This window comes from Calidris pugnax, unplaced genomic scaffold, assembly GCF_001431845.1.
Source record: "Calidris pugnax isolate Ruff unplaced genomic scaffold, ASM143184v1 scaffold54, whole genome shotgun sequence".
Lineage (NCBI taxonomy): Eukaryota > Metazoa > Chordata > Aves > Charadriiformes > Scolopacidae > Calidris > Calidris pugnax.
Window position 1 is genome coordinate 14,616,807 of NW_015090864.1, and position 27,928 is coordinate 14,644,734.

Here is a 27,928-nt window from a genome sequence, read left to right on the forward strand (position 1 = left end):
ACTTATGGTGTGCTGATACTCTATACAGCATACATGAGGGCTGTAAGAGTGCTTTCTAGCTGCTGGTATGCTGTTTATTAAAACAAAGAGAATGTTGTGGGGTAAGATGATGTTACACAATTTCTTTCCTTGCAGTTGATTTCTGAGGAAAGTTTTTTGACTGTGCCTTAGACACAGTATTTAAATACAGCCCTTTATAGGGTGGTCTCAGGAATTCCATACACATCGTCATCTCCCAGTGCCTTCTTACTGTCTGTCCAGAAACTGCTACTACTTCACTTCACTATGTGGTATGTTGCAAACTGTGATTTGAGGACCAGGCTTCTTTTTTGTCCTTGATATGGCTGGATCTGGGCTTGAGTGCAGCTTCAGAATGGCTGTCAAGTAAATAAAATTTCACAAATAGTAGAACTTTTTATGTCATCTTAACTGTCATCTGAAAAAAAAATAAAATGCTGATTTAATACCTACTTTTACTGAAGTAAAATAGTAGTTGCAGACTTTGTTTTCACATCTGTTTTAATGTTGAAACACAAAATTATGTGACAAAAGTACTTAGCCTGGTTACTGAATTGCAGAAATAGCTGTTCTTAAAAATGAAACAAATTCTTGCTAGTGTAAGGAAAATAAAGGGGAAGAAAGAGTGCAGAAATGCATGGCCAAGTTTCATGCTTTCTGCCTTGAAACCGGGTGCCAACCTCTCTGCAAATAGAGAGAAACAGACTAAGAAATACAGCCAAAGGACAAATAAGTATATTTTTAGTTGTTGTAGGGGGGAAGAAAGGATGCAACCTAGTTGAGGTACCCATGAGAATTTTATTGCTTTGCTTAGTTCTGCCGTACGCAGTGTGTATGGCCTGTTGCTGAGCATTTCTGGGAATTTGAGACAGTCTTTAACAGTACAATTGTGTACTTGCCTCTTGGCACTTAAAAAAACCAACCCAAAACCTCAGAAGTGATCTTAAAAAAACAAATCTCTAACTTCTTGAAGTTATACACGGTGGCTTGGGTATCTTTCTAAAAATATTCATCCTACTATTTAGTATGCTTTTGCTAAATGGAATCATGATGTTAAAATTAGTGAATGTAGCCTATTCAGTTAAAAGTTGAGAATTAAAATATTGTAGAAGCACTGTGGCATAATTACTTACAGGCATTTTTGTGTGGTCCTAAACAGCTACTAAAGAAAATATTTCTACTTTGCTCAGATTTTGAAGTAACTCATAAATGTGCTACCTACTAATATTTTGTTCGTCCTATTAATGTCTTTTAAGGCAGAATTTTAAACCGAAGTCTTGACTTAAACTGTTGTGTGTGTAGTGTGTCTTGCCTGGCGTGAGACTTGGCTTCTACATTATCCTTCATTGCCAGAAGAAAATGTTAGGCGTGATGTAAGAGTAGATGCTCTGTGTCTTAAGTCACTAAAATACATGAGCTAATACATGAGCCCTAACAAAACCTTAAAAGTTTTGAGTGTGTGCTGGAGCCAGGGGTGTTGTGGAGGCAGTGCTGTCTGAATGTAGAAGGACTTGAGACATTCTGTCTTAATTTTTCATTTCTTTTCCTCCTAATATATGTGGAATTTTTATGGTTTATTTGAAACTTTAACATGCAAAATAAAAAGCTGATAGGTATGTATACTGGAGGTGACGATATCAAGGCATGCTTTATGGCAAGAGTGACTTTTTAGTGGATATTTATAACGTCTTCATGCTACTAAATCCATTTTTTTTTTTATGGTATGGCAGTATGGCCAAAAGCTCTGTACTGGTTTGGCGGAAGGTCGCATAAAACTGGAGTTTCTGCTCAGTTTAGATGGTTCTATATGCTAAAAAGTGAAGTATGCACATGTGTTCATAGCAGAATGTAGCAGTTCGACATCTTCCTGTAACTCTTATCCTGCGTTCCCCTGGGAGGGATGTTGGCTGCAAGGCTCATCCTACCTTGGGGCTTCGTTGTAGGTTTTGCTGTGGTTGCTGGACTGTTTGTGCCAGACCGTTTGCCCATCTTCTAGTCCCCTATTTCAATGGCATTTAAAAGGCACAGCTATTAATACTTCTAGTAAGTGTTATTTAGAAGATATATCTAATCACTCTATATACTCAAATTTCTGCTCTTGTGAAGACAAATGCATTTGGAGTCATGTTAGCCTAAAGCCTATTCAGGTATTTAAACTTTCCCAGTAAGCTGTATATTTTTAATATAGCAATTATACTAGATGTCACTGAACAGCAGTCTGAAGTTACCGAGCCAAACGAGCTGCATTTACTGCCAGCGGTGCTGCGGAAGGCTCTGGGATGCTGGCTGGGCAGCTGGCAGTGCTGCTGCCTTACAGACCCTCGTGGGACCTGCCTGGAACCAGGAGCTCCTATACTGCCTGTGGTGGTCCATAATCCACCTTTTTAGAGGAGATCGATGGAAATGTCTCTGGAAAACAGCATAGAGATCAATGGCAAAGTATTCTTGTATAGAGTCATTTTAAGTACGCTTGGTTTTCTGCCTGCTTCGTTCATGGCAAACTACTGTTTTTTTTTTTCTAGAAACAGTAATGCTTTAACTACCGCTTGTTTGTGATACTCTGCTGTAGCTAAATCATCAAACGCACGCAACAGACATCTGAAGGTGCATCATTTACCATTGACCGCAGTAGAAAAATAACATGCCCTTTACCCTTGTATATATTTTTCTTGGAGACTCCCAGAAAGTTCCACTTGCATCCAACCTGTGCTTTCTGCAGCTGAACAGCTGCTTTTCAGCAGCTCCAACAACAGCTTTATGTGCTGAGCTTCACTATAGACTTCAGCCTAGAGATTTTTTTAGTGCATACATGTCCTTAGAAGCATTTTTTTTCCCCGATAGCTTGGCAGATAGTGCTGCAATACTTTATTATATGGTTGTAGTCTCAGTGAGAATGTTCTCCACAGGCTGGTGGCTCCAGCTGATCCGCCGGCTGCTGAGCACGGGGTTGGAATTGAGCAGCCCGGGGGCCGCGGCTGGGCACCGCTTGCAGCCTGTTGCTTCATCAGCACGAAACTATTAGCAAATTCCTGCCATCTCAGCTATAATGTACTGCTAATAGGTTTGCTTTATTGCATAGGGTAGTCAAAAAAGCCTGGAATGTTTTAGTAATTTTAAGTAGCATAACATTCCACTTAATGAAGTTTGACAGCGTTTTCTAAACTCCCTCACATTGTATATAACAAGAATACCAGAAATGCATTCCTGTGTACTAAGTGCTGGTAACTTTCCTAATGAAAGTTTTCTTACATGAAGGCTTTTGACATAATTCTAGCATATTCTATAAAATAGATTCCTGGCAACAAAGCATGTGTATAATTAGTCCATCTTAATGTACTCTCTTAATACTCTCTTAATTTTGCTGAAGTTTAACATTTGTCAGAAGACTTTGTAAATCGTACTTCAGTCAAAAAAAACACCAAACTTTTGTGAGTTGTTTTTTTTTTTTTTTTAAATTACCTTCCACTATTTTAGGACCCGCTTTGTAAGTGGGGGTGTGGAGTGCACAGGGGCTTAGGGTGGCCTCTTTCACTCCAACCATCAGCAGTATGTTTCAGAGAGGGCTAGTGCCAGATACTTGAATCTGACTTTCTCCTCTCTGCCTTTTCCTTTAGAGGCAGTTCTATTTTATACTTTTTTTTTAGGGCAATTTAAGAACATCTTCATTTTACTGATTAATTGAAATGGATCTCTGATATCTAGGGATTGGGACCATTTTCATTTTTAGTTGTTAGCTGTGAAAAATGGTGTTCCATGGCAGAAAGCCAGTATGATTATTTCAGTTTATTTTACTACTTCTAATAATTTGTGAAACTGGTCACAGCCTTATAATCGTGGGAGAAGCAGGAAGGGTCTCTGTGTTTCCCAATTTCTCACCTTGATACCAGGCAGGGATGTGGTGAAGAACACAGCTTCCTATTTTTATTGCAGGATCTGGTTCACTTACAGCTGTGTTCACTCATTTCTCTTACATCTGAGGGTCTTATCTCGCTCCTGGAGCCAGACTTTGGGAGAGGTTTTTACAGTCTTAATCCAGCAGTGCAGCTCGTCGTTGGGATGGCTCTAGTTTGAATGCAGTACCATACGTGGGAAGAGCAGATGTCATCTTTATGATCAATGCATCTTTAGCAGACCCTGTCTGGGTTAATCTAACCGTGACAGCAGGCCTTTGGAGATGGAGCCTTTACTTGAAATACCAAAATGTTTTATTCCTCTCCCCCTGATTTCTGGCAGGCTGGACTTTGTTTCAGCTCTTTATAACAGGCCTTTCATACTATGAAAACTTTGTATGAGAAGGACCTGCAAACAAGCAGGGGGATTTCTGCTAAACATTTAATTACAATTAGTTGTTGATACTTGTCTGAAGGAATGAAATCAGTACAGGAAGCTGGAATAAGTGTGCATTTTTTCTTTTTTTTTTTCTTTCTTTTTGATTTTTGGGTCCTGTTACACAGCTGGGGGTAATTGTGACTAACTTCATGGTCTGATTTATACTGAAAATTTTAGAAAAAGTTACAGTGAAACAGAGAAAATATTTCTGTTGACCACGTTAATGATCAGTTTAATCTATAAATGTTTTCTCTTCAATATACCTCCCTAAAGTGGGTGCCTAAAAGAAATAATCCTGAAGTCTGTTATGAGGACCTTGGCTGGCATTCTGTGCTGTTTAACCTTCCTTTATTTCAGTTTTCATCCAGTGTACAGTTGGAAGTACTTGGAGTGGTGGTATATCCTATCTGAGGAGTCAGAAAATAAAACATGTATTTTAATTTGATTACTGAAATTTTGATGACATGCTAATTCTCAAAGGACTTAATTTCTTATTTAAAATCTGGTACCTTTTCTATGGAGTGAGCCTGTAACCTCTTGATTCTCATGGTGCTTGACTACTAAAATCCATATGGCTGCCTGTTCACCAGTAGTTATACTACCCTGGCAGTGGAGATACTTTAAGTGTTTTTTAAGTTGTTTTTTACTTTGTCATAATTTTCAGTTGAATGTTAAGATTTGATTTATTTTTATTTTTTTAACTTGAATTGCTCAGTTGTTCATGTAGGACATAAGGCACCATTAGAACCTGTTCTGATAATCTCTTCTGTAACACGTATATCAGCGAACATCATACAGTGATTTTCTGTGTGAAACCCATAACTGTTACGTTAAGGGAAATTGTTGAAGGAGGGGAGATACTTCAATATAGTTTTGGCTTTTGAGGGTGGATGGCTGTCCTGAGCTTCTGGAGATAGGCTTAATCTGTTGTTGAGGACTCTATTTGTTATTATGCAAAGGATATTTTAATAAAGAAAAAGTAAGTTTCTAGACCATGTGACAGTGCCTTAGTTGCTTCACCAATTCTTTATAGTATAGACATACTATAGGCCATATGCACTGACGCTATTTTGTGGTTCTTTCTCAGTTACTGTAGCACGCAATCCACAGAATTTTGTTTTTTATCCTGATGGCCACACTAAAATGACATTTGAACTGCAAAAATGAAAACTAACTGCTTCTGAAGAGAGAAATGCTGAAGTTTAGATTGCGCTACAGTTACCCAGAAGCTTAAAATGCCCTAAAGCCAACACTTAGTTTGCAAGTCCTCTATTTTGTATTACAAAATGCAACTCGTTTCATCATTTGCTTATTTGCAATTTCTTAGGGAAGAGAAGTGACTTGAAGTTTCCTGTCAGCGCTGCAGCTGTGAAAGTGAACCAGGGGGACAGGGCCACAGGTCTCAGCAAAACTGCTGTGGGGTTTGCCATCCAACTCATGATATTTGGGGGATTTTTCTTGCAAATTGTACCTGAGAATTGACTTACCAGTTCCATTTCTGAGGGCTGTGAAGTGATAATTCATAGTCAAGGAAGAATAACTGGAGCACAAGCATTTCCAGTTGTCTGGCATGTTTCAGGATACTGCTTCAGGTGACTTGAATTCTACGCTGGAAGGCTTTTTAGTGTAGAGATGATTTCACTGTCTTTGTGGTCATCTCTGAACATAAAAGTGGGTTGGTCCATTGTTGAACTTACCTGCTCTGAAAAATGTATATATTAATCCCAGGAAGTATAGTGTTGTGTATATTTTCCTGTCTGGTTATTATTTAGGTATTAGCTTATTAATATTTCAGGTTAGCCACATCAGTGAGCATGACAGGAATCACTACAGGGTTGATGTGACTGAGTGCATGGGGTCATGTCCTTACTTTTCTGAAATCTGAGAAGCTCAATTCTCCAAAACTCATCTCTTGGATCTGTGGGAGTGTCTGAAATTGAAAGCAAGACTAGATCAAGTGGAAACTTCTTGCTTTATCCACATCAGTTTTGTTACAGGTTGAAGAAAATTGTCCTCAGCTGTTATATTGGGGGGGGGAATCTCCTCTTTTCTTACTGGTGTGTTTCTGGATGTTTTGTAACTCTTCTGGGTTGTAACTTATTTTAAGTATTGGTATACACTGGAGGTTTGCAAAGGACAGGAAAATATAGCATCTTGCTTAAATTGACTAAGATATTCCCACCATACCTGACCCAGGTTTTTCTACTAAAAGTTAATATTAGTAATATGTTTTTTTCTTGATTTTTGCAAGAGTCACTATAAGCACTTTCAACAGTGTACCATTTCTATTTTTCTTACAGAAAAAGAAAATAAAAATTGACAGACATAGCATCCTAACATAGCTAAGACTATATATTTGTCCTTTGCTTCACTACACTTTCCATTCCATCTCATTTGATGACATCTGTGGCAAAAGTATCCCTTTTCTTTCTAATTCTGTAAGGTAACATATTGGATGCAGAGTGATATGCATTTTTTTGTGCTTGTCCACACAGACTGGTAGAAGGCCTTTAGCTTTGCCAGAGTTGGTGAATGTCTTACTGTCTGTGCAACAGCTGAGCTCCCCAAATGTGCTTATTTTGGCAGTTACCTTGGTTTACCTGTTGCCTGAGAGAGTCATTATGAGTAAAGTTGTCATCAAGTTTTATCTTGTAGGTGCATCAGCCATCGGTATGATACCCTTTTTCCTGTGGTTGGAAGGGGTTGGGTGGCTGTAAGGAAAATGATTTATTCTATATTGCATCTGTAAAGTATTGTATGTATTGCATTTTATGTTAAAATAGTTTTTCTCAAAATACTAGCAGAAATACTTTCTTCAAAGATGAGGTTTTTTCATTCAAAGAGGAGCTAGTGAGCAAAATTGTATTTCTCTCTTTGCTCATTCATACTGCTGGTGTGCTCTGTACTCTGACGTGATGGGAAGAGCTGTCCTTGTTCAGCTTAAAAAAACCTTGTTATTCTCTGACTGATGTACTTGGAATACTTCTTTCTTCCTTTGATGGCATGAGGACTCTGCTACTTCAGGTATGTTCTTTAATGCTCTGATCACTGTGGTACTGTAGTTTGTCCTTACAGGCTGTTGATTTTTCTTAGGAAAAAAACCAAGGACTTAAGCCCAACATTTCAGCTGCGTATACTTGTACAATAAAACGGCTTCTTACTGTACATTTTTAATAGCTTGCTCCATTTGTTTCTAACCTCAGATGTGAATGCGCTGCCTTCCAGGATGAGGGATGTGAATGTGTGAAGCTATACAGAACCTTCTGAGAGTAATAAAAATAGAGAAGAACCCCAATGCGGTTCTTTCTCACTGCATAGGGACAGAAGCAGGAATACCAAAAGAGCTATTGAAAGTTGTTGACTAACATGCACTTAAACCTTCAAGGAAAGTTCCCTGTTTTCCTAATAAGGCTGTTGCAAGGTTTCATTTCTTGTACTTTGCCTCTCTCCGTATGTAAGTAACTCTTTTAATTTAGCCAGGTTTTTTTTTCCCTCTCCCTGGCAGAAATAGACAAGTCTTTGCTTATTATTGTCTCTGACTGACTCCTTTTTAGATGTTTGAAGATAATTCCTTCTCCCAGCCGCCTTTGGGCTTCAATGATGCAGCTAAACCTCCCTCAGAGCCTACAGGTTTTGAAAGAGAAGGTCCTGCTCTCCTGTCAGGACAGGCTCGGCCTTGGCCCGCGGTGGGTCCGTCTTGGAGCCGGCTGGCATTGGCCCTCTCAGATGTAGGGGAAGCTTCTAGCAGCTTTTCACAGAAGCCACCCCTGTAGTCCCCCTGCTACCAAAACCTTGCCATGCAAACACAGTGCATTCCCTAACCTAGGTCTATTTTATGTTAGAGTATGAATGAAATACTTGATGGGCAGGTTTTGTCATAATGTTTCTGGACTTTGGGTGTATAATTTGATTTTTGGTTTGTAGAGGTATAGAGCTAGCATGACACTATGGAAAAAGTAGTTCTTCAAATCATATATTTTGGAATTGTAAGGCAGGTGAGGATCCCTAGAACATACTTTACAGATGTTACTCTCATTTTATGAATTGGGCAGTATTGAAACTCGTTTCTCAGTCTTTTAAATATAGTGTTTATGGAAGTTAATGTAAGTAGCTACACTGGCTGTTTTCTGAAGGGATTGTCTGTTCCTTCCCAAGTGGGACATCCTAATCAAGGAAACTCCCCGCTGGAGATTTGGGGCACACGAGTAGTGCAGGACCTTGGGAACAGTAGTTGCAAATAATAAGCTCAGGGAAAGCTCAGATGAGGAGGGTGGCAGCTGCCCATTAAACTGTGTGAAGTGCAGCTGCCTGGCTGCTCGGGAAAGGATAGAGCCTACCGGTTACACAACAGAGTATATTCTTTGTAATATATTAGTAAGGCAAGCCAACAGAAATCGGTTTATTATCTGATTTCATACTATACCATGGTTGTTTCCTAGGCTGGTTAGCTCTGTTATTTATTGGGGTTTGTCGCCTCAGTTTATTCCCATAACATGTTTCCAGTATACCAGTAAGGGTATTGATACATTAGCATTTCTCATACTGTTTGAATACTGGGGAAGTTCTGCAGATGTATATGTTATTAAAAACTTGTAAACGATGCAGTTCATAAACTCAAGAAGATATTTTGAAGCTATTCGAACACCTAACAAAGAAATACTAGCATGACAAACGTTTACAGAATTTGCTGCAACAAGCAACATTTAGTAAAGCAGAGTTTCCCACAAGTGAAATCTGCTTTTACAGCAGAGTAAAAGGACAACAGCTGTAAACTGTGTGGGAGTTCTGTGTTTTCTTGTCAAGTGTTTGGAATTAAATACCCTTTCTGACGGAACCCAGATTTGATGACTGCTGTGTTATAGAACTGTCTCTTGCAAATCATTCTGTTTATTTAAAAAAAAAGAATTAATGTTTGGAAAGAGAGCCATTACTATACACATATATAGTTTTTAAATTCTTAACGGCTCTAGCTTTTTCCTTTTCTTTCAAATAGTAGAATAAGTTTTGTTCTGAGTCATGGGGTTTCAGTAACTTGCATGGTAATAGTTATATTTCATTCTGTTTGATCAAATGGTTCTCAGGCTATTTTTTAGGCTTTAGAGCTTGCCCAGTAATACAACTTCAGTAACTTTTGAGTAACTTGGGAATCTTATTGGAGGTGATGTTTACTTTCATATCTTTACTTTCTGTGGGGGCCCAGTTTTACATGGCTTTGTGTAAGCACTGAACATTCAAAAGTACACTTCAATGCTATGGGATCTGTATTTTTGAAAATGTACAGTGTAGAAAATATTGCTATTCAGTTTGAAGTGACTTTAATGGAAACTTTTTCTTGGCCCTTCAGGTATTATGAGTTCAAATAACACCATTCCAAGCCCACAATTATATATCATAGGAGCTAACTTTCTAGATGTCCTATAGTACTGTAATGGTACCAACATAGAAGTATTCCATGAGTATGTTAACAATCTGTCTTAAAAATTACTTTGACCTCTGTGAGGCAAATGAGATGTACAGCTATAGATTAAATAAGTTAAAAAAGTAAATGGCTTGTTAAGTGAGGGTTCTCCAGTACTCCTGAAACTCTAAGAGGTTATTCTGCTGTGACGTTTCTAAAACAACAGAAGAACTTCTGCTTTTGTGATACTGCCCTTCCAAAAAGCAGTAGCTGTTGGCATAATACAGGACAGTTTTCCACTGGAGAGAAGAAGTTAGGTTTTTATGGTGTTAGTGTACTTAGTTTTTATAAAAAAATAATTCTTGAGAGACATCACAAGTGATTCCTAGCAGCTTTATTCTTCAAAAATCTGCATTCTCACATGTACTGCACGTTCCCCAGAGGTCAAGAATTTTCAGCAGTGAAACTAAAATGCAGAATGAACTTGGTGATTCTACTAGTATTATTGAAACATCCTTACTACAAACCCAACTAAATACCACTTTCATGAAGGTGGGAGGGGAAAAAAAAAGTGTAAATCTACTACTGCATGGCATGTCCAGGTTTTTCATGATGGTGGTTAAATTTCTGAAATAGGTCACAGATACTACATTATGTCTGTTGGAAGTATCAGTGCTTTATATGGTGAAATGGACAGAGTGAAAAAGGAGTAAAGGAAATTTACTGGCTGACTTTTCAACATGATAAATTTGGCCACTCTTTCCTAATTGGGATAAGCTTTCTGTGTAAGCATGTATGAAGTAAAGCGTTTCATATGGTGTTTAAATTTCCTACTATAGGAAAACCAGCTTTGTCTATATCCTTAGACAAAAGCTTTTTTATGGAAGGGAGAAGCTAGATTGTGCAAGTAGCGAAGTACAAGTAGGGTAAACACTCTCATCTTTGTGTGTGTTTTACAAAGGATCCCATTGTAAGATCTTACTTCCATTTTTTAAAATATTTGACATCACTGTTGCAATCCTTCAATCAATTATATACTTTCTTTTATTGCTGTAAACTTCCTAAGTTCATGTATAATAGTTTTGCTCGCTGAGATGGTCATAAGCACTACAGAAATGCGAATAGGAAATCTGTAGAGCATACAAGAAAAAAAGGGGTTTTCCATCAGTTTTCATGGATCGGTCCCTTATGATTGATCTAGATTGATCTAGGAGGGTTGTCTCTGGAACTCGGAGACACAGCCAACTGCTCCCCTGTGCCACAGCCCAGGCTGTACCAGAGAGCCCTCCTCCTGCAGCCCATCTCTGCTTCTCTTTGGAATTCCTTGTGCATGTGGCAGAAGCCACCTCTTGGCTTTCTGTGTTGCAGGATTTTTGCAGTACAATGTAATGCATCATTGTCTTGATGAGTATGAAAATAATTTAAGTCACTTCTTTCGGGCTACCAAGAAAAGGGAATGTATTTAGGTTAAGGCTCTTTGCTACACATCTAGGTTTTTTTTTTTTTTTTTGATTGATAAGGCATTACAGTATCACCAGAAAGATTTATATTTTCATCAACTTCGGGATTTTTTTTCCAGTGTTTATGGGAAAGCTAAAACAGAAGGGAACTTAAATGACTCAAATAACACGAGCGCTTTCTGGCAGGACACGATGTCCTATGTACTAAGACTCTTTGTTTCATAATCTAGTTTCATAAAGCAAAATATTAATAGATGTATTTATATTACAATGAATTGTATGTAAATATCTCCAGACATAGAAGACAGTAATAGCTCAGCCTGTAATTCAGTGTAAGTAAAATGCAAAATTGACCAAAAGATAGAATTGGTGAAAGTAAATCAGATGCAGATTTTTACTCTGTTCAATCTGATGGAAAGTTACTGGCTAGCCATTTAAAAAAATACTTTGATGTATCTGCTTAATTTTTAAATGGGACATTTTAAACATTTAACTGTTGAATGACCTTTATTATACAAATATATTTGAGTGATTTATATGGGATTATTTCAGTTCTGCACTGCTTTGCAATGCGATTTGATTTTTTTCTTATCACTTTATAATAGCGGATCAACTGAACATGAGAGCTTCAATGCAATTAAATAGTATTTACATTACTATAGGTTGTCCAAAATTCCTAGTAAACTATTAATAGGCTTATAATATTTACTGTCATCTTTTTACTTGTTCCTTAGAGTTACAGAGTGAATTATCTAGTGAAGTGTTAGGTTAGAGAAAGTAAATGCATAACAAATTGCTTAGGTTCCCATTTCAACTTGGCTTGTTAAATTGGTTCTCTGTCTTCACCTCTGAGGCAGTAGAGGACTTGCTGAAAAATACCCCTCATGGATTTTTGGGTATTACAGTAAGTTATAAATGTGCCTGAATATGTTAGAAACAAAGTACAATCCAGAACATGTTTGTAAAAATAGAAGCCAAGAACAGAAAGAGGAAGGAGAAGATGAGATAATTATTCCAGTTGAAGCTGTCACTTCATGAAAATGAAACTGTAGAGGTTTTGAGATTTTCTTTTATATAATTCCTGTTGAATAAAGCTGGTATTGAAGTCCCAGGCCTTCCTAAAAGGACAGTGGCAATTCCTTGGCAAGAGGCTCGGTTGTTGAGGGAACTGGGATGCTTCGTTCCCTGTCTCAGGCTGCTGTGGGATGTGCCTCTTCTCCTTTCTTCAGCTTGCTGCTGCAAAGAGCTGGTATTCCCTCCTCTTCCTTCATTCTAGTGTTGTTCTTTTGCATGAGTATGGACAATCTGTTGCTTGTTACTTCGTAAGAGTTTTAAGTTGAGATTTGCTTTTTTTTTTTTTTTTCTTTTTTGAAGCTAGTGTCAGAATGCTGCTACAATGGAAGCATTTCATTTCAGGTTAATAACACTAAGAAAAGGTGCTAACAGAGGCATTTTTTTTTTTTTTTTCATTTTTAGAAGCTAGTGTCAGAATGCTGCTACAATGGAAGCATTTCATTTCAGGTTAATAACACTAAGAAAAGGTGCTAACAGAGGCATGACAACTAAAGCTATTTATAAAGGAGGAAAAATTGTGTGGTAGGTCATGTTTGGCAGGCTAGCGTTGCAATCGTTCTTTAAGCAGTTGTTATGTTCTAGAAGTTTTTGTCTTGGATTTGACTGCTGTAAAAGGAAAAGCTAATTGCCAGTTTCAAGGAAACTTTGTTTTCTGTCTTAATTGCTGGCATCATCTATGCAATATGTTCTCGTTGCATGAAAATAAGCCAAAAGCATTTTTAGGTGGTGGATAGGGAAGAGATCGGAGATTCTTACCCGGTTGGAGTGCACTGAACATTTTTTTTTTAAGTTTGCTTTAATTTTGTAACCTTGAACAAATACTGCCATCTGAAACAAGCCATTTGTATAAGGTAACGTTAAAATTTAAGGTAACCTCTGGGAAGGTGGTACGCATTTTGGTAATGAAAAGTCCCTTGTGAAGTATAGTACGTTTGCTTTTCGTTGCACAGAGTTCAAGTGTTCAGAGGCCCGATAGCGTATCTATGGCCTTTGTTGAAAATGTTGACTGTTCGTTCATGAATGATTAACAGGTTGTTTTATTTAAAGGCACAGATCTGCTTCCTCCAGCGTCTGTATGAAAACTATGCTCTGAAAAAGCTGTGTGTACAGTCCCTATTTGAAGAATGTTGTGTGTTGGTCCTGGGTCCTTTGTCCCGCCTGCATGAAACTCTCTTCCTTACCAGTTTGCAAGGATTTAGTGCTTACAGACTTTTCTGTGAGACTGAACTTAAATACGACAGACTTCTGAAGTATTAGCATACAGAGCATTACTGAGCTGAGGGAGAGAGAGCTCAGTGATATTCATAAAGTTGCTGTAGTGCTTACTGGGCTGTACAATTTTCATTCAAGTGGTAGTGTCACAGAAATATTTCTGCTTTCTAATTTTTCTTTATCGCTTTTGGAGCAAGAGCCCTTCACTTCTTAGCAGGAGAAAGCAACGTGAGTAAGTCTCAAAGGCATATCAAATAGCAAATGAATGTTGAAATGTTTTGAGTAGAGGTGTTTTGTGTGTGCGTGCACGGGCATGTGGAAGGATGTGTTCTTGTGATTCTGATAGTGAGAAGACAAGGAGTCTCTTTGGGTAGATTTAATTCCACATTCATGAACATTCAGAGCTTGTTAGTGTAAAAACGAAGCTCAGGGGTGAAGTTCTAGCTGGAAGTCCTCATGTACATACAGAGCTGTTTAGTGCTTAGGATATATTTAAGTTTCCCTTTGCTGTGTATGCCTGGTTTTATAGGAAAACAGTCAGGGAAGTGGTCAGAAACTATTTTGGTCTCGGTAATGCTGTATCTGTTCTGATTTATCCATTGGTAAATGAAAGGAATACAGTTAAACTAATACGCTTTTTGGCTTGAAACCATGAAAGGCTTTTGCAAAAGGCAGTCTTGACCTTAGAACAGTCACCTTAAAAGAAGTGGTGGGGTCTGTGGTGGGGGGCCCAGGAGCTCTCCAGGGACACCGTGTGGGCCCTGTCTCTCTCTTCCCAAGGGCAGGGGGGGATTGACCCTCCTGCCAACACTGGGGTAGAAAGTACACTGAAGTCGATTTCAGGAAACTTTCTAAAAGCTGTCTTTTTTCCTCATCAATAAATGAGAAGTTCTTCACAAAATTAGCCTTGCTAAGGTTGGGTGCTGTTGAACTGCGCATTACTGTAGATGCAGCAGCGTACCTCCTTGCGTGGCTCGAGGAATGAGGAAGTATTGTGGTATGCTGTGTGGTTATTTAAAATAGTTCCTGATAAGAGAGTTGCGTCCCTCAAAGACGTACTTAGGAGCTAAGCTGCGTGTTGTAGTTAGATGGCTTTGCTGAAAGCATTAACTTACAGGTGCCTTTCAAAAATGCTGCGTTTCTCCCTGAAGATATCTGTCAGAAGAGAGAGCAACAAGGAATGAAAGTAGCTGGAGGCTTGGTTGGCAGAACAGCTGTCTTGTTTGTTGTTCAGGACAATGGTTCTGGCTTTCTCTTGAAAACCAGAGATTGGTATATTGAATTTGGAAATACTAAGCATTCAGAAGAAACCTCCTCATTACGCTTTCCTACCACTTTACTGTTTTAAACTTAAGTAGTACGTTGCCCGAGTTCTGTGGCAGCGCGTTGGCTGTGAGCTCCCAGTATTGGCTCAGCACATACATGTGCTGCAGTTTTGTCTGGAGTTGTTCTGGTTATAATGCTGAAACACTTGAAAACCTCAGCGTGAAACCTCTGAGCCATATTCCTATGTGGTGCTTGAGAAAATGTTTTGAAGCCTACACCAAGCATTCTGTGGTGTAGGGTTTCTATCTGGGAAACGCTTGTATTAATACACAGAACTGTTCTTTTAATAATGGCACTTCATTGTCTTAATTAAAACAAAAAAAGCAACTGGCAAATGCAGGCCAGACAGCGAAGCCTCCTTACTGTCTTGTGTGGAAGAGCAATTTTAGGAGGATGCGAGTGTTGTGCAAGCCCCTGCCTCCGGCTGCAGCACGCGATGGGGCTGCTTTTGCCACTTCCTTGAAATAGGGGAAGAACCTGAAGGTTTGTGCATTCCCCGGTGCAGGTGTGTGGTGTTGCTTCAAATGACAAGCTATAAAAAAACACCAACCCAAGCACTCTTGAATGAGGGGACCTCAAAGAGGCTTTGAGCAGCCCCTGGAAGTTGATCAAGGTTATTCTCCCACTGTCCTGGGGAATGGAGGTTCATCCATGAGGACAGAGGGGTGGTGCTTTGGTCACAGTAGAGTGATTTATGCTGTTAGTGTTCTCAAGAGCAGCTCTGCCAAAGCCAGCCATTTGAAACCCCTCCAAAAAGAAAAAAAAAAAAGGGTGGGGGGAGACTTGGATAGTAGAAAAGTAGTCTTTTACTGTTCATCAAACTTTGTAACAGATTTTTTTTTTTCTCCTTGGAATTAGGTAGAGGAGGATACCAATTGGTTTTGGTGCTCTGGTTTTGTCAGTGCTGCAATTTTTTTTTTCCCACCCCTTGTGGTTTGCCTTAAACATACTGTACTTGCTATATCTAGTAATCTGTGTTTTCTCTTTTAAAGGCTCATGAAACAAGTCCATGCCCATTTTAATCTCATTAAGTTCCTCTCTAGCTGTTTCCCCTTTTGGTTGTGGATATTGCCCGTATTTGGTTCTAGCTACGGTGCAATCAGTTTGTATCTGATTGTGTGGTACAACATGCTGTCTTGCCTGAGCAAACTCCGATAATTTATGATTAGATGTGGCTTAGATTAGCAGCTTATGATTTTAATGTTTAAAAGTACATTATAAAAGGTCTTTTATGTAATGCAGTATGTTTTTTTTTCTCCTGTGAAAGATGCAACAAGAGGCAAAAGGACTTGCCTGCAGCAAAGCTTCTGAATTAAAACCAAGGAGGGGGAAGGGATGGTATAAATTATATAGTTCCTTCCTTTAGAATGCCTAACTAATGTGCCCTAAAATACAGAGATGGCAGTGCATTACCGGGAAACTACTAAATTTGGCTTAATAACAAGCTGCTTTCACAATCTCATCATCACAGCTCTTGTGAAAACAGATGTTCTTACGTTCTGTATGGTGTGTTTCGTATACTTTTACTATACTTTAAAAATTGAACACCTCTCTCCTAAACACATTAGTGGCTTATTCGAAATTACTAATGGTTTCAGTGAGTGCTGTGGACTTGTAACCATGATTTCTGCTGGCCTTCATGTTAGTAAGCTATTTATTAATGAGGAATTGTCATTAGTGGCTTGTTTTCTTGTAGATACTTGTTGTTTTACTTGTGTTTGTGTATATGAATAAAATTAGGTGGATAAGAATATCCACTTAATTTCTATAAGAAGGGTGCGGTAATCAGAACACTTGGTGATATTGCCTAAAATATTTTTAAATAACCATCTGTTTGGAAAGGCATACAGGTAAACCGTCCAGGTGTTTTCCAGAGTTTCTTAGTCAGAATATTGTGCTCGTCTTTCCAACTGAACTGTCTGTTTAACTATCACTGGGAAGATAAAAGTGCTGCTTTACATTCACCATCATCTGTATTAGCAGGGAGGGGGAAAGGTTGGAGAACCATCTTTGCCTAATAAGTGCCATCTCAGAAGTGCTATGTTTTGTCTTGAACGAGATCACATTTCTTACAGTTCCTGAGCAATACTTGAACTGTAAAGCTGAAGTTTTTCAACAAGGCAAGCGTATAATTATGATGATGATTCCAGTGTATTTCAAATCCATTGTAAGACGTAATTATCGGCTGTCATCTGGAGAAATGCTAAAAAATTGTTTCAGTGTTAAATAAATGTAGCTTGTTATATTTACCTTATAGTTAACAATCTGTTTTCATGCCCCAGCATCTTGTGGCTGTCCTTTGTACTTTTGTACTTAACAAAAAAGGGAGTTTGTTGGTTTGTTTTACTACTGTAATATATTCTGATTTGTAAGGGAGCATTCTAAAATTCATTTGCTCTTTAACAATACATTTCTTCTCTCAATAGCCAACTACTCCACCAAGCCAAGGGAGGCCTGATTCACCAGTTTATGCTAATTTACAAGAACTGAAAATATCTCAGTCTGCACTTCCACCACTACCTACAAGTGCTCCAGTCCAAATAAATGGGGAATGGGAAACCCATAAAGATACGACAGGACGCTGTTATTACTACAACAGAGGATCACAGGAACGAACCTGGAAGCCTCCGCGGTGGGCCCGAGATGCAAGCATTAATAAAGGGGATTCCCAGAGCCATGCAGATCATGAGGTAGTTCCTTCTGAGATCACAAGCAATGAGACTGTAATGCATATGAATGCTGTTTTGCTATGGAATTTGGTATCACTGAGTTTTCAGGTGTCAAGGAGTGTCTTCATTTGTCTCTTTGGTCATGTGTCTTGGTATGAAGCAGTAAACAATTTAGGTATTCAGTTGCTTTTGTGTACAAGAATGCGTACAGGAACTGTGTATGAGAGTAGTGAGTTGGAAAAATGCCTCAGCGGGTATTGCAGCTTTTCTTTTAAAGGTAAAGGAAAATGAAGATATTTTGAAACTAATAGGACTATAAATGACAGTAGAATAAGACAAGCATTGTAACTTCTCTGACATGGAGCGCATTCTCTTTCTCAGTGTGTTTGGCATATTTTTGGGGGAGAGAGAGAGGGAAGGCGGGGGAGTGTGATAGTCCTTCTAGAAGCAGGATTTATTGGGATGCATTGAAAAAGGCCATGGGAATTATTTTTATTTGTATCACTTAAATACACAGTAAAAGAGAGGCAGAAGATATACAGGTGTTTTCTACTGGTTGGTCAATGCTGTGGTGGTAAATTTAAATATGAGATGTTTTTCCTATAGAAGAAAATATTTTCATAGAGAGGAATTAAGATGGATTTACATACCGAGATGGATGTAGAGAACTCCAGAGTTCTGGAGTCAAAACCAGACAATAGAGTTCCACAACACCTTCCACCTGCATCAAAAATACTGACATAATTGAAAGTTCCATCAAATTAAAATATATTTTTTTTGTACTTAGATTTATACAGACTATCAATAATTCTGTCTGTTCTATGATGCTTTCAAAATGTGTATTTTTTAAAAAAGGGGCATATATGACTTCAAATTTGAATTTTATTTAATTCATGAATTCTTAAAGAGATGGAATAATCATAGTGACTATAAAAGCAAGTTTATCTGGATAACTTGTTGCAGCATTTTATTTAACGATTTGCTTAGGAGATGTGAATTTACACACTTGTGAATGATTTCTTTGTGAAGCAGCCTTGGATAGCTGTAGAGCAAACTAGGAGAAAGGACAGTTAAGAGCAATATTTTGTTACCAAACTGTGTTAATTTAGAGAAAATATTTTTTTTTTCATTCTGTGAATGATATTCTAGAGAACAGAAGATGAGAACATTAAAATTGCTGTGCTAGAAGCTCTGCCTAGCCAAGTGTTTGGGTCCATGGGTAGCAAACGCTGATGGGAGGAGGAAATCCACCCCAGCTTTTGGCAATTGGCCGTATGAGCTTTTGAATATATTACATTTATGCCATAAACACATTCTGTAGATATATCAATTTTTTTTTCATTATGCAAACCTTTTGCAAAACCTTTTGGCAAAGCTTTGCTACAGATCTTGCTTAAGAGATTTGAAGCTTTCCGTGAAGTTCTTTATGTTAAAACATGATTTGGGACAATATTTGAGGTGTGGATATTTTCTGTGCAGCTGGTTGCTAGGCAGAGACAGACAGTGGTGTGTGTTTATCTGAACTGCTGTGGTTCAGATAAAGCAAAGGGATAGCTGGGAGATTGATATTACTGTTCAAATATTCTTAAAATGCTGCTCTGGTGTTCAAACAGTACTTAGCTTACTCAGTTTCCTGATTGAAAGAAAAAGCAAACATTTTCAAGAAATCTTCCACATATTTCACTTTTATATACCCTTTTCAAATATGCATAGTTTAGGTAGATTTCCTCCTGAGCTACTACATTATTTAGTTTTAATTGTGGACTGCTCAGAGATTTTTAGATTGCTGGAAGCCCTGTTGTAGAAGTCTACCTCTGGGATGTTAGTAGCAGAAAGAGGAGAAAAAGGAAAAAGGTACCCTTTCATTGCCTTTGGCAGTGCCCTTCATAGCAGCTGTGAAGTCTGCAAGCATTTAAACAGCCAAATTTCCTTGTCACAGGCTGGTGGCAGTAACAGGTAAACTGGTGAAATGCTTGTGGCTGTTGCTTTGGTTGCTCTGATGATGGTCTGTTAATTTCTTACTTGCTGTCCTTTTGCTGGATAGGACTCTGGTTTTAGTCTGAATAAAGTGATTGTGGTTTTTCAGTAATAACTCTCCTTGTAGTAAGTGTAACTTGTTTTCTGTTTTCATCATTCTTCCTTCTTTGGAAGAAAGTTCTTCTTTCTTGTTGGAAGAACTTCCAATAATTCTTTTTCCCTTCCCACTTGCAAATGATCCCTTTGACTCTCACTCAGAGTATATACCATACCATGACTTCAGCAAATGGTTGTGTGCTCAGAAAGCTTGATTTTCTTATGTTTTTTTTTTTTTTTTGCCCATAACTCATTTCAGCTTGGGTCTTCTGTTTATTTGTGATACTTGAGGTGTCACAGGTTGGCCTTCAGACAGTTACATCTATGAAGTTTTACTCTTCGTAATCCAGTGGATGATGTATGTTTTGATTAATTTTTTACTAGATGCAATTTTATATTTACAGTAGCACAAGTTCCTTAAGTAATTTGTATCCTCTCTGACTGGGTTATCAAAATTTAAGTTTAGGGAAATATATGTTGCAAGGTCATGTAAATCCACTTCCCAGCAGTCACGTGTTGATTTTGAAGCCGCCTTTTTCCCTTTCTGCTGTGCATTTGGGAGTGTACTTCAGACTCCACTGTTCATGTTCACCTTCTTTTTATGACCTCTGAGTACTTAAACAAAAATACTTAAAGTAAAGGTTGAGAGTTGAGTCTAAGCTACAGTAAAATATAGAACATCCCAAATTTTATCTGATTATGAAGACTTAGAGCAAATATTTCTTAATAATTAGTAAAAGCAAATTTAATTTATTGTAATGAAGTTAAGTTGGCTTTTACACACTAGTCTGAGTTATGCTGATTCCCTTCAGATTTAGTAATAGAAGAGCATATACAGGAAGGCTAAATGCTAGTTGTGTCTCTAACTAGAGGAGTTTGTATCATGTTAGGTACCAAAATGGCAAGGTGACATAAAAATGGCAACTGTGAATGATGATACAATCTAATATATATGTAAGATACTAGAACATGAAATAGCTTATGGTTGCTCCTAGAAATTTGTGATTAGGAAATTGAATTTTATCGGATAGTTAAAAACAGGCCAAACTGTACTTAATTTGTCAGAGATGTTCGTAACAGATAAGGCACAAAGAAAGCAGTTGAAGATTATGGCAGTTATTTGGATGGGGTGGGGGGAAGCAATGAAGTCCTGTGGACAGGGCCTCCAGGAAATTGTACAAGATTGTAGAATTACAGATAAAATTTGTCAGAGGTAGTGACTTGCTAATGTATTTAGGGAAGTGCTTAACAGTAACTGGGAGAAAGCTGTTAAACAAGACTGTAAAAGGAATGAGATGTCATCATATCTGAGAAAGGCAAACCTCTTAATATCTCACTAGGAGAACATATTATGAGTTAGAGACCAACAAATTAACCAGCAAGCTGTAGAAAAGCAACATGATTTAATTTAAATTGAAAACTACATTTAAAACATGGCCAAGATGCAGTTTCATTCTGTGTTTTTTGTTTAACAATAAACAAAGGGTTTTAAAGGGATCCTAGCTTCTTTAATTACTCAGTATTCTTTCTTATTATTTTGATTTTTAGAAGTAGTAGTAGCTTTCAAAACTAGCCTGGTTAAGAGATAATATAAAGGCCATAACTGTTCCTTTTTTTTTTTTTTTTAATTAAATGCCTGGTGATGAACTGGCCTCCGCCCTCAAGAATTTTCCATGTAAATGGAAAAAAGCAAAGAAAGACAGTGATGTGGGGGACCTTTTCTGTAATTCAGTTTTATGTCCCAGCAAGTTCTTAGAAGGTCTAAGGCTGGACAGTTATCTACTTTAGATGGCTTTATTTAAACGTGGCATAGTGTAAGTGCGGATGGGACTCTGAGAAAAAGCATGGATGATACATAAAAAGCCTATGGCAGTTACTAGAGGAAAAAGCGTTGAAAGTTAAATTGAAAGTTGCTGAATGTGGTTTGGCTGCTGTTCCCTAACCTCTGTTGATGCAGCTTTAGCAGTTGTTGATACTAGCTGAGCGTTAAGGAATGCCTTGCCTTGGTACACTTTGTAACAACTCAGGAATTTCATTTAAGTTTAGGTCTCTGAAGGCTAAATTCCTACATTGTATGGTATCTGAGATTAGTTAAGCCTTGAAGCATCAAGACAGCCAGCTGAATATGAGCCAGCATGTACCCAGGTAGCCAAAAAGGCCAACAGCATCCTGGCTTGTATCAGAAATGGTGTGTCCAGCAGGACTAGGGAGGTGATTGTCCCCCTGTACTCAGCGCTGGGTGAGGTCCCACTTCAAATACTGTGTTCAGTTTTGGACACCTCATTAGAAGAAAGACATTGAGGTGCTGGAGCAGGTCCAGAGAGGGGCAATGAAGCTGGTGAGGGGTCTGGAGCATGTGTCTTATGGGGAAAGGCTGAGGGAGCTGGGGTTGTTTAACCTGAAGAAAAGGAGGCTGAGGGGAGACCTTACCGCTGTCTACAACTACCTGAAAGGAGGTTGTAGCGAGGTGTGGGTTGGTCTCTTCTCTCAAATAACACGTGATGGGATGAGAGGAAACTGCGTCAAGTTGTGCCAGGGAAGGTTTAGGTTGAATATTAGAAAAATTTCTTCACTGAAAGGGTTGTCAAGCACTGGAACAGGCTGCCCAGGGAAGAGGTTGAGTCACCATCCCTGGAGGTGCTTAAAAGAGGTGTAGACAAGGTGCTGAGGGACATGGTTTAATGGTTACTTGGCAGTGTTAGATTTGTGGTTGGACTCAATAACCTTAAAGGTCTTTTCCACCCTAAATGATTGTATGATTCTATGACTGTTATTATATGTGTGCCTCATAGATAGACTCATTAACAATCATTCTTATTGAACAACGGTGATTTTTCCAGGAGTTATTCAGTCATAATTCCTGTTAATACTAATAATAACAATGACAAAGTCTACTACTTTGAACACATATCAGTGCACTTAATATTTAACCATTAAAACATAATGAAAACTTAAATATGTGTATACAGTTAGCTATCTTATATAACAGTAGTTCAAATGGGGCCGATAGCACTCTTATCAACTCCACAGTTATAACTCTTCAAGTGTAAGGATGGGACTGAAGACTTTTTTTTGCCCCAGTGGTTAGAAACTGACACTTCAGAACTTTGCATTACCTCATGTGCAGGAGAGGTGGCATTGTTTAATCCATAGCTTAGATGCCCACATTCTCTAGGGTGTAGAGGATACTTACATTTTTCATGTTATTAATGACCCAAAAATTTCCCATGGGTGTTTCTGTGCTTGGTAAGCTGGCTCGTGTCAGTGTAAGGAGTTTTGTTGCACAAGCAGTGAGGTACTTAGAAAGGTAACACCAAAACCTGATGTGCTAGTAATTTAGAAATGTCACTAAACACATAGGCTCTATAAACACTGAATTTTTAAAACTGGTGAGTTTCAGATCCACAGATTTTTATTTTTTTTTTTAATATTTAAGCTTTTCAGGAGAGGTTTTTTCTTAGTTTAGAATTGAAATTCTGCTTTTCTGCTGCTTTATATGTTTCTTCAAAACCCTTTTACTTGTGTTAGTGAACCTTAGCCAATATTTACCTGTCATCATTTCTGAATAGCAGGATGTGTTGCCTTGTAAGTGTTATGTGTCCTACTAGCTGAGGATCCAAGATAGTGTGAAAGGATATCTGCGCTGAATTCCTTGGGAGACTTGGGGGTAGAGATATTGTTGTGAGAGGTGAATGCAGGGAAATTTGTTTGGTTGGTTTTTCACGGGATGGATGCTTTGAATAATAACTACAATATGTTAGCAAGGAGATGAACAAGGTGTATGAGGGAACACAAATTTTTTTATGTGTGTGCAAAATCTTTTTTTCTACTTCACATGTAAAACTTGTTCCTTACATTATAATTCACTTCTACTTTCAAAAAATCATCTTACACCTTGGCTACCTGTGCCTGGTGGAAAGCCTTTGCTCATTGTCACATGCATCAGAGTTGAAAGAAGAAGAGTGGAAATTCCTAATATTTTAGGATGCATTGCACAAGTACTATAAAGTGCTGGGACCTACAGAGGTGCAGCTAGATTTCCAAGTTGTCTTAAGGATTACTGTGTTTCCAGATACTGTTTGGGAAGGGAAGAAAAGGATTTAGGTGTATAAGTTGGGATGTTGCTAGGGAAACAAGGTAGCAGGTCTCCCAAGTTTTTTGAGGCAATGCAGATTACTAAAACTCACTCTTTTCTTCATTCAATAATGTAAATCTGTGGGAATAAAATTAGATCAGCCAAAAAATTGGAGTCCAAATTCGAGTAGCTGAAATCTCATATGGTGGAATTGAAAAAGAAAAAAGTATCAGTATAAACCAGTTGTTTTGAAAAGACTTTGAAATGCCTAGCAAATATAAAATATTTCTGTACTGTAAAAATGCATCTCTTATCCTCTGGTGTAAGATAAAAATATGAACTCCCTGAATTTATTACTATTCTCTTTCTAGTCAAATAATCTTTGATCTTTCAGATTTCAAAGTGCTTTCATTCTCAAAACTGCCTTGTATGTTTCTGACTACTTGTAGCATCTTTCATCAGAAGAAAACGACCACAGTTCTTGTTACAGCCAGTCAGATAGTCAGTATGGTTCTCCTCCAAAGGGTTGGTCAGAAGAGTTGGATGAACATGGTCAAACCTTATATACCAATGACTATACTAATGAAAAGGTACTTTTTCCTTCTTCTCATCACTTATCCTAAATCTTTTCCACTCATTCACTGTTAGAAATACAGATTTTGTTTCTAGAAGTGAAAAGTGCACTGCAGCAGTATCTCCCTTTTGTTTTTTAAAATATGCATGATACTTTAGCAACTGAACTGACTTATTTTTTTCTGTTTCATTAGCATCGAGAAAAAGTTTTCTTATTTCTAGTTGAGTATCAGATTACATTAAATGAACATATCATGTAAAATTTTTTTTTAATTCCCTCCCCCATCCCCTTGGTTATACTTTAGGAATGAACTTCATACCAATATAATGGTTTTCTCACTGTCTTTTGTTCTTGTCTACATAGGCCTTCCAGATCAGATGGTTTCAAACTGAAAGCAATGCTGCTTTATCACTTTCATCCTTTACTGGAGATTTCAATACTGCTTTCAGATGTAAACAAACTCCTTAAAGTACATCTGTATCAGCAGATTTATCTTCTATTCTAATTATGTAATTACTACTGACAATTTACTGTAATTCTGGGTGTCATAAAAATTTCTCCCGTGTAGGGTAAATGACAATATTTGTTTATATTTGTAAAGCAGTGCATTTCTCTAATTGTTCACTAAAGTTGCATTTTGGTTTTTTTTAACTTCAAAAAGCTCATTGAAACAGTGGTTTGTTTACTGTATTGTAGCACCACCTCTTTTCTGGTATATGAGGTGATGTGTATGAGGCTTTTTTTTGAAAAAAAAAAAAAAAGTAAATAGTTGAGTTTTAAGTCAGTTTTGGAATTCTATCGTGTTTATTCTATTTTTGCTGAATATCTGTTGAGCACATACCTATGTTTTGGCAAACTTTTTTTTTTTAATTGCACTGGGATTTATAGAAAACATTTTTTCTGTCATAAACAGTATATTGGAAAGCAGTCTTGTGAAACCTGATTGACCTAAGAGCCTTGCTGTGAGTGTTTCCATGCATATTTTTGTGCGATCTTCTTGTAGACTTTTGTTCATTACAATTCTTTTCTTTCTGCATAACTAGTCACAGTTGTCATAGTTTTACCTCCTTGATTGTGGGAGTTGCTTATAGAGGGTGCAGAAATTATATTATCTTCTTCATGATTTATTTAGGAACGGCATCTCATTTTCCTGTTGATGTTGAACAACTCCGTTTTTAAAACAAGTGCAATTATCTCTTAAATTATCAACAGTTGCTGGTTGAGCTTCTTGTAATTCTGTAATTTTATGTATAAAATCCTTACACAGATGTGATGCAAAGATTGTGCTTCATTAAACTGACACTGTAATGTTGATAAGAGTGAGGCATGCCATCTTCAAAAAACATCTGTTTATCACAATCTCTCGTGTGATATTGCAGGACTGCTTTCTGAGTAGTTACAGAAGGAAAAAAATATTAGTGAACCCAGTCCAGGAAGCTGAAAATTGTGTTGCTGTCAATGCTAACTAACTGTGGTTAAGTTAATGGAGATTGTGCACTAGATGCTGCTGAAGTGGATGGCACTTCATTAAAAATTAACTTTAAGTCCCAACTATCAGAGATTTACTACATTAAGACTGTCACTCTGATTACATTTCCTATCATCACATTTCTTTCTACAGTGGATAAAACACGCAGATGAACAAGGTAGACCTTACTACTACAGTGCTGATGGTTCCCGATCAGAATGGGAGTTACCGAAGGTGAGTGACCTAAAAAAGAAACTGACAACCTGGGGGCTTTCCCCTCCTCCTTTATAAATGTTCTATGGGGCCTTTGGGAATTACGCACAACAAGAGGACTTATATATTGCACTTGGTTATTTCTTGCATTTTTGTGGAATTTTTGACTGTGAAGAGAAAAAAATATACTCAAGGACATGAGAAGCGGATGTATGTAACTATTCAGATGTCAAAGAAAATGTTAATCTTTGCTGAACTAAGCTTTTCATGCAAGGCTGCAGAATAATATCTGTGATGTTGCTGTGATAAAGAAAACCTCTATAGGAAAAAATAATTATTTTTTTTTACTACAAAATGTTCCTGAGAAATGAGTCTATTTTTAGTACCCTCCAAAATGCTTATACAGGCAGGTGTAGAAAAAAAGAAGCTTCAGCAGAGTTTTGTGGTATATTTGAGGATGACACAGTTTCACCAGAAGTGTGTTCTGGTCTGTATTAATTTTGTAATGAAAATAGGAATTTGTAGGACAGCAACAGTAGTTGGTAGTCTTGGTAGTCTGAGGATGTACCTAATACTATTTAATTCTCATTTTCACTTTGAAAAAATATAGGATATTTGTCATAATACTTCATTCTATGACTTCTGCAATGCAGAAGGTTTTGACTGTGAAGAAATTGCTTTCTAGTAAAATAGATTGAGTTTGGATTTGAACTAAATAGCAAATTAAGTTGGCTTTAATCCAATGACAGTAGGTCACAAAGATAATCCAGAACTGTTACCTGAGGCACACTAGCATAGAGGGTTGGGTGTAGTATTTGTGTGTTAGCGCATGATATTCTAGTGGTGCTAAACAGACATCTGAGTTCTGTTGGATTAATAGCCACCTACAGAATAAAATGTAGCCTCTATTTCAGAGTTGGTGATCTGATGTTCTAGTTCTTCTTTATATGAAAATTATCACATATTGCTGTCACAAATTTTCCTTGAAAATTATTTCACATGAGCCATTTGGGCAGAACGTACTCTTTAATTGCTTCTTGAAACTAGGAAATCTTGGGTGGCAGCAAATACAAAGTTAACAGAAGTAAATGAGCAATTGACTCTTGGGTTCATGGTCCCAGAGCCTATTTATTTCCAGAAATCCTTAGCTTTTACCTTTAAAAGCTGTGGAATAGATGAAATATTCCAGCAGAAGGTTTAGCTAGTTTCTGTCATGATATATCTGAAGAAGATACAGCAGAGATTTTACACCTGTAATTGAAGCATGATTGAAGATTAGTCTCTGAAAAATCTTACTGAAGCTGCTTCGAAAAGTGCTTAGGAACAAATGGATTTGAAAGAAAATGTAGACCACAGAACTTCTTTGAAGAAAAATAGTCTAGACTGAAAACTTATGAATGGTGAGAAAATCGTAGAAGGACTTCAGCACTGTATTCTTGCTTAAATGAAAATTAAGTTACTAGGGAAAAAAACCTACTCTTGGTCCATTTTTTCCCTGTGTAATTAGTTCAAATACTGCCTCCCAAAATTTGTTGGGAAACAAAGTGGTGGAATAGCGTGGTCATGCAGTGCTCTTGAACCAGAAAAAGAAGATAATCTGGACTCATTAGAACTAAAAATCATCTGGAGGTTTCTCGAAATAGCACATTAGTACTGTAACACTAAAAATCTTCTCTGTTATAGTGTTAACTGTAAATGTGAACGTGCTTGGGAATCACACTTCCAGTATTCTTGTAAGTATGTTAAAAATTGTGAGGGTAGATGTTGGGAGAGCAGGGTCAGTTACAAAGTAAATGACTTTAGACAGTCTCATAGAAAGCCCTCCAGTCATGTATATTTAAATAACATCTAGGAAGAGCTGAATGCCTCTGGCTAAAAGTGATGTCTTGGATGGAGTAGCTTTGACAACTGCTGAAAAGTCCATTAAAGCGCACGATGAGTGTGACCCAGCTTTTTGCAGTGAAAGAGGAGAACATACTGAATATTCTTTAAAATGGATGATAATCTTTAACCGTAATTTGCACTATGTCTTGCAAGAG

At 37.7% G+C, this 27,928-nt stretch overlaps 1 protein-coding gene across 11 annotated transcripts in view; it reads left to right on the forward strand.

Moving 5' to 3' along the window:
• The window catches only part of ARHGAP12 (Rho GTPase activating protein 12), a 75,529-nt gene that overhangs the window by 15,491 nt on the left and 32,110 nt on the right, over positions 1-27,928 (forward strand). For 6 of the 11 annotated variants that reach the window (XR_001412385.1, XM_014945036.1, XM_014945037.1 and 3 more), the window contains exons 3-5: positions 17,244-17,507; positions 24,084-24,224; positions 25,830-25,910. Coding sequence is in view for 10 of the 11 variants with exons in the window: in XM_014945036.1 (XP_014800522.1) it covers positions 17,244-17,507; positions 24,084-24,224; positions 25,830-25,910 (486 nt within the window). In the remaining variant the exon portion in view is untranslated. The remainder of the gene's footprint in view (positions 1-17,243; positions 17,508-24,083; positions 24,225-25,829; positions 25,911-27,928) is intronic. The other 5 variants (XM_014945041.1, XM_014945042.1, XM_014945043.1 and 2 more) reach the window with 2 other exon arrangements.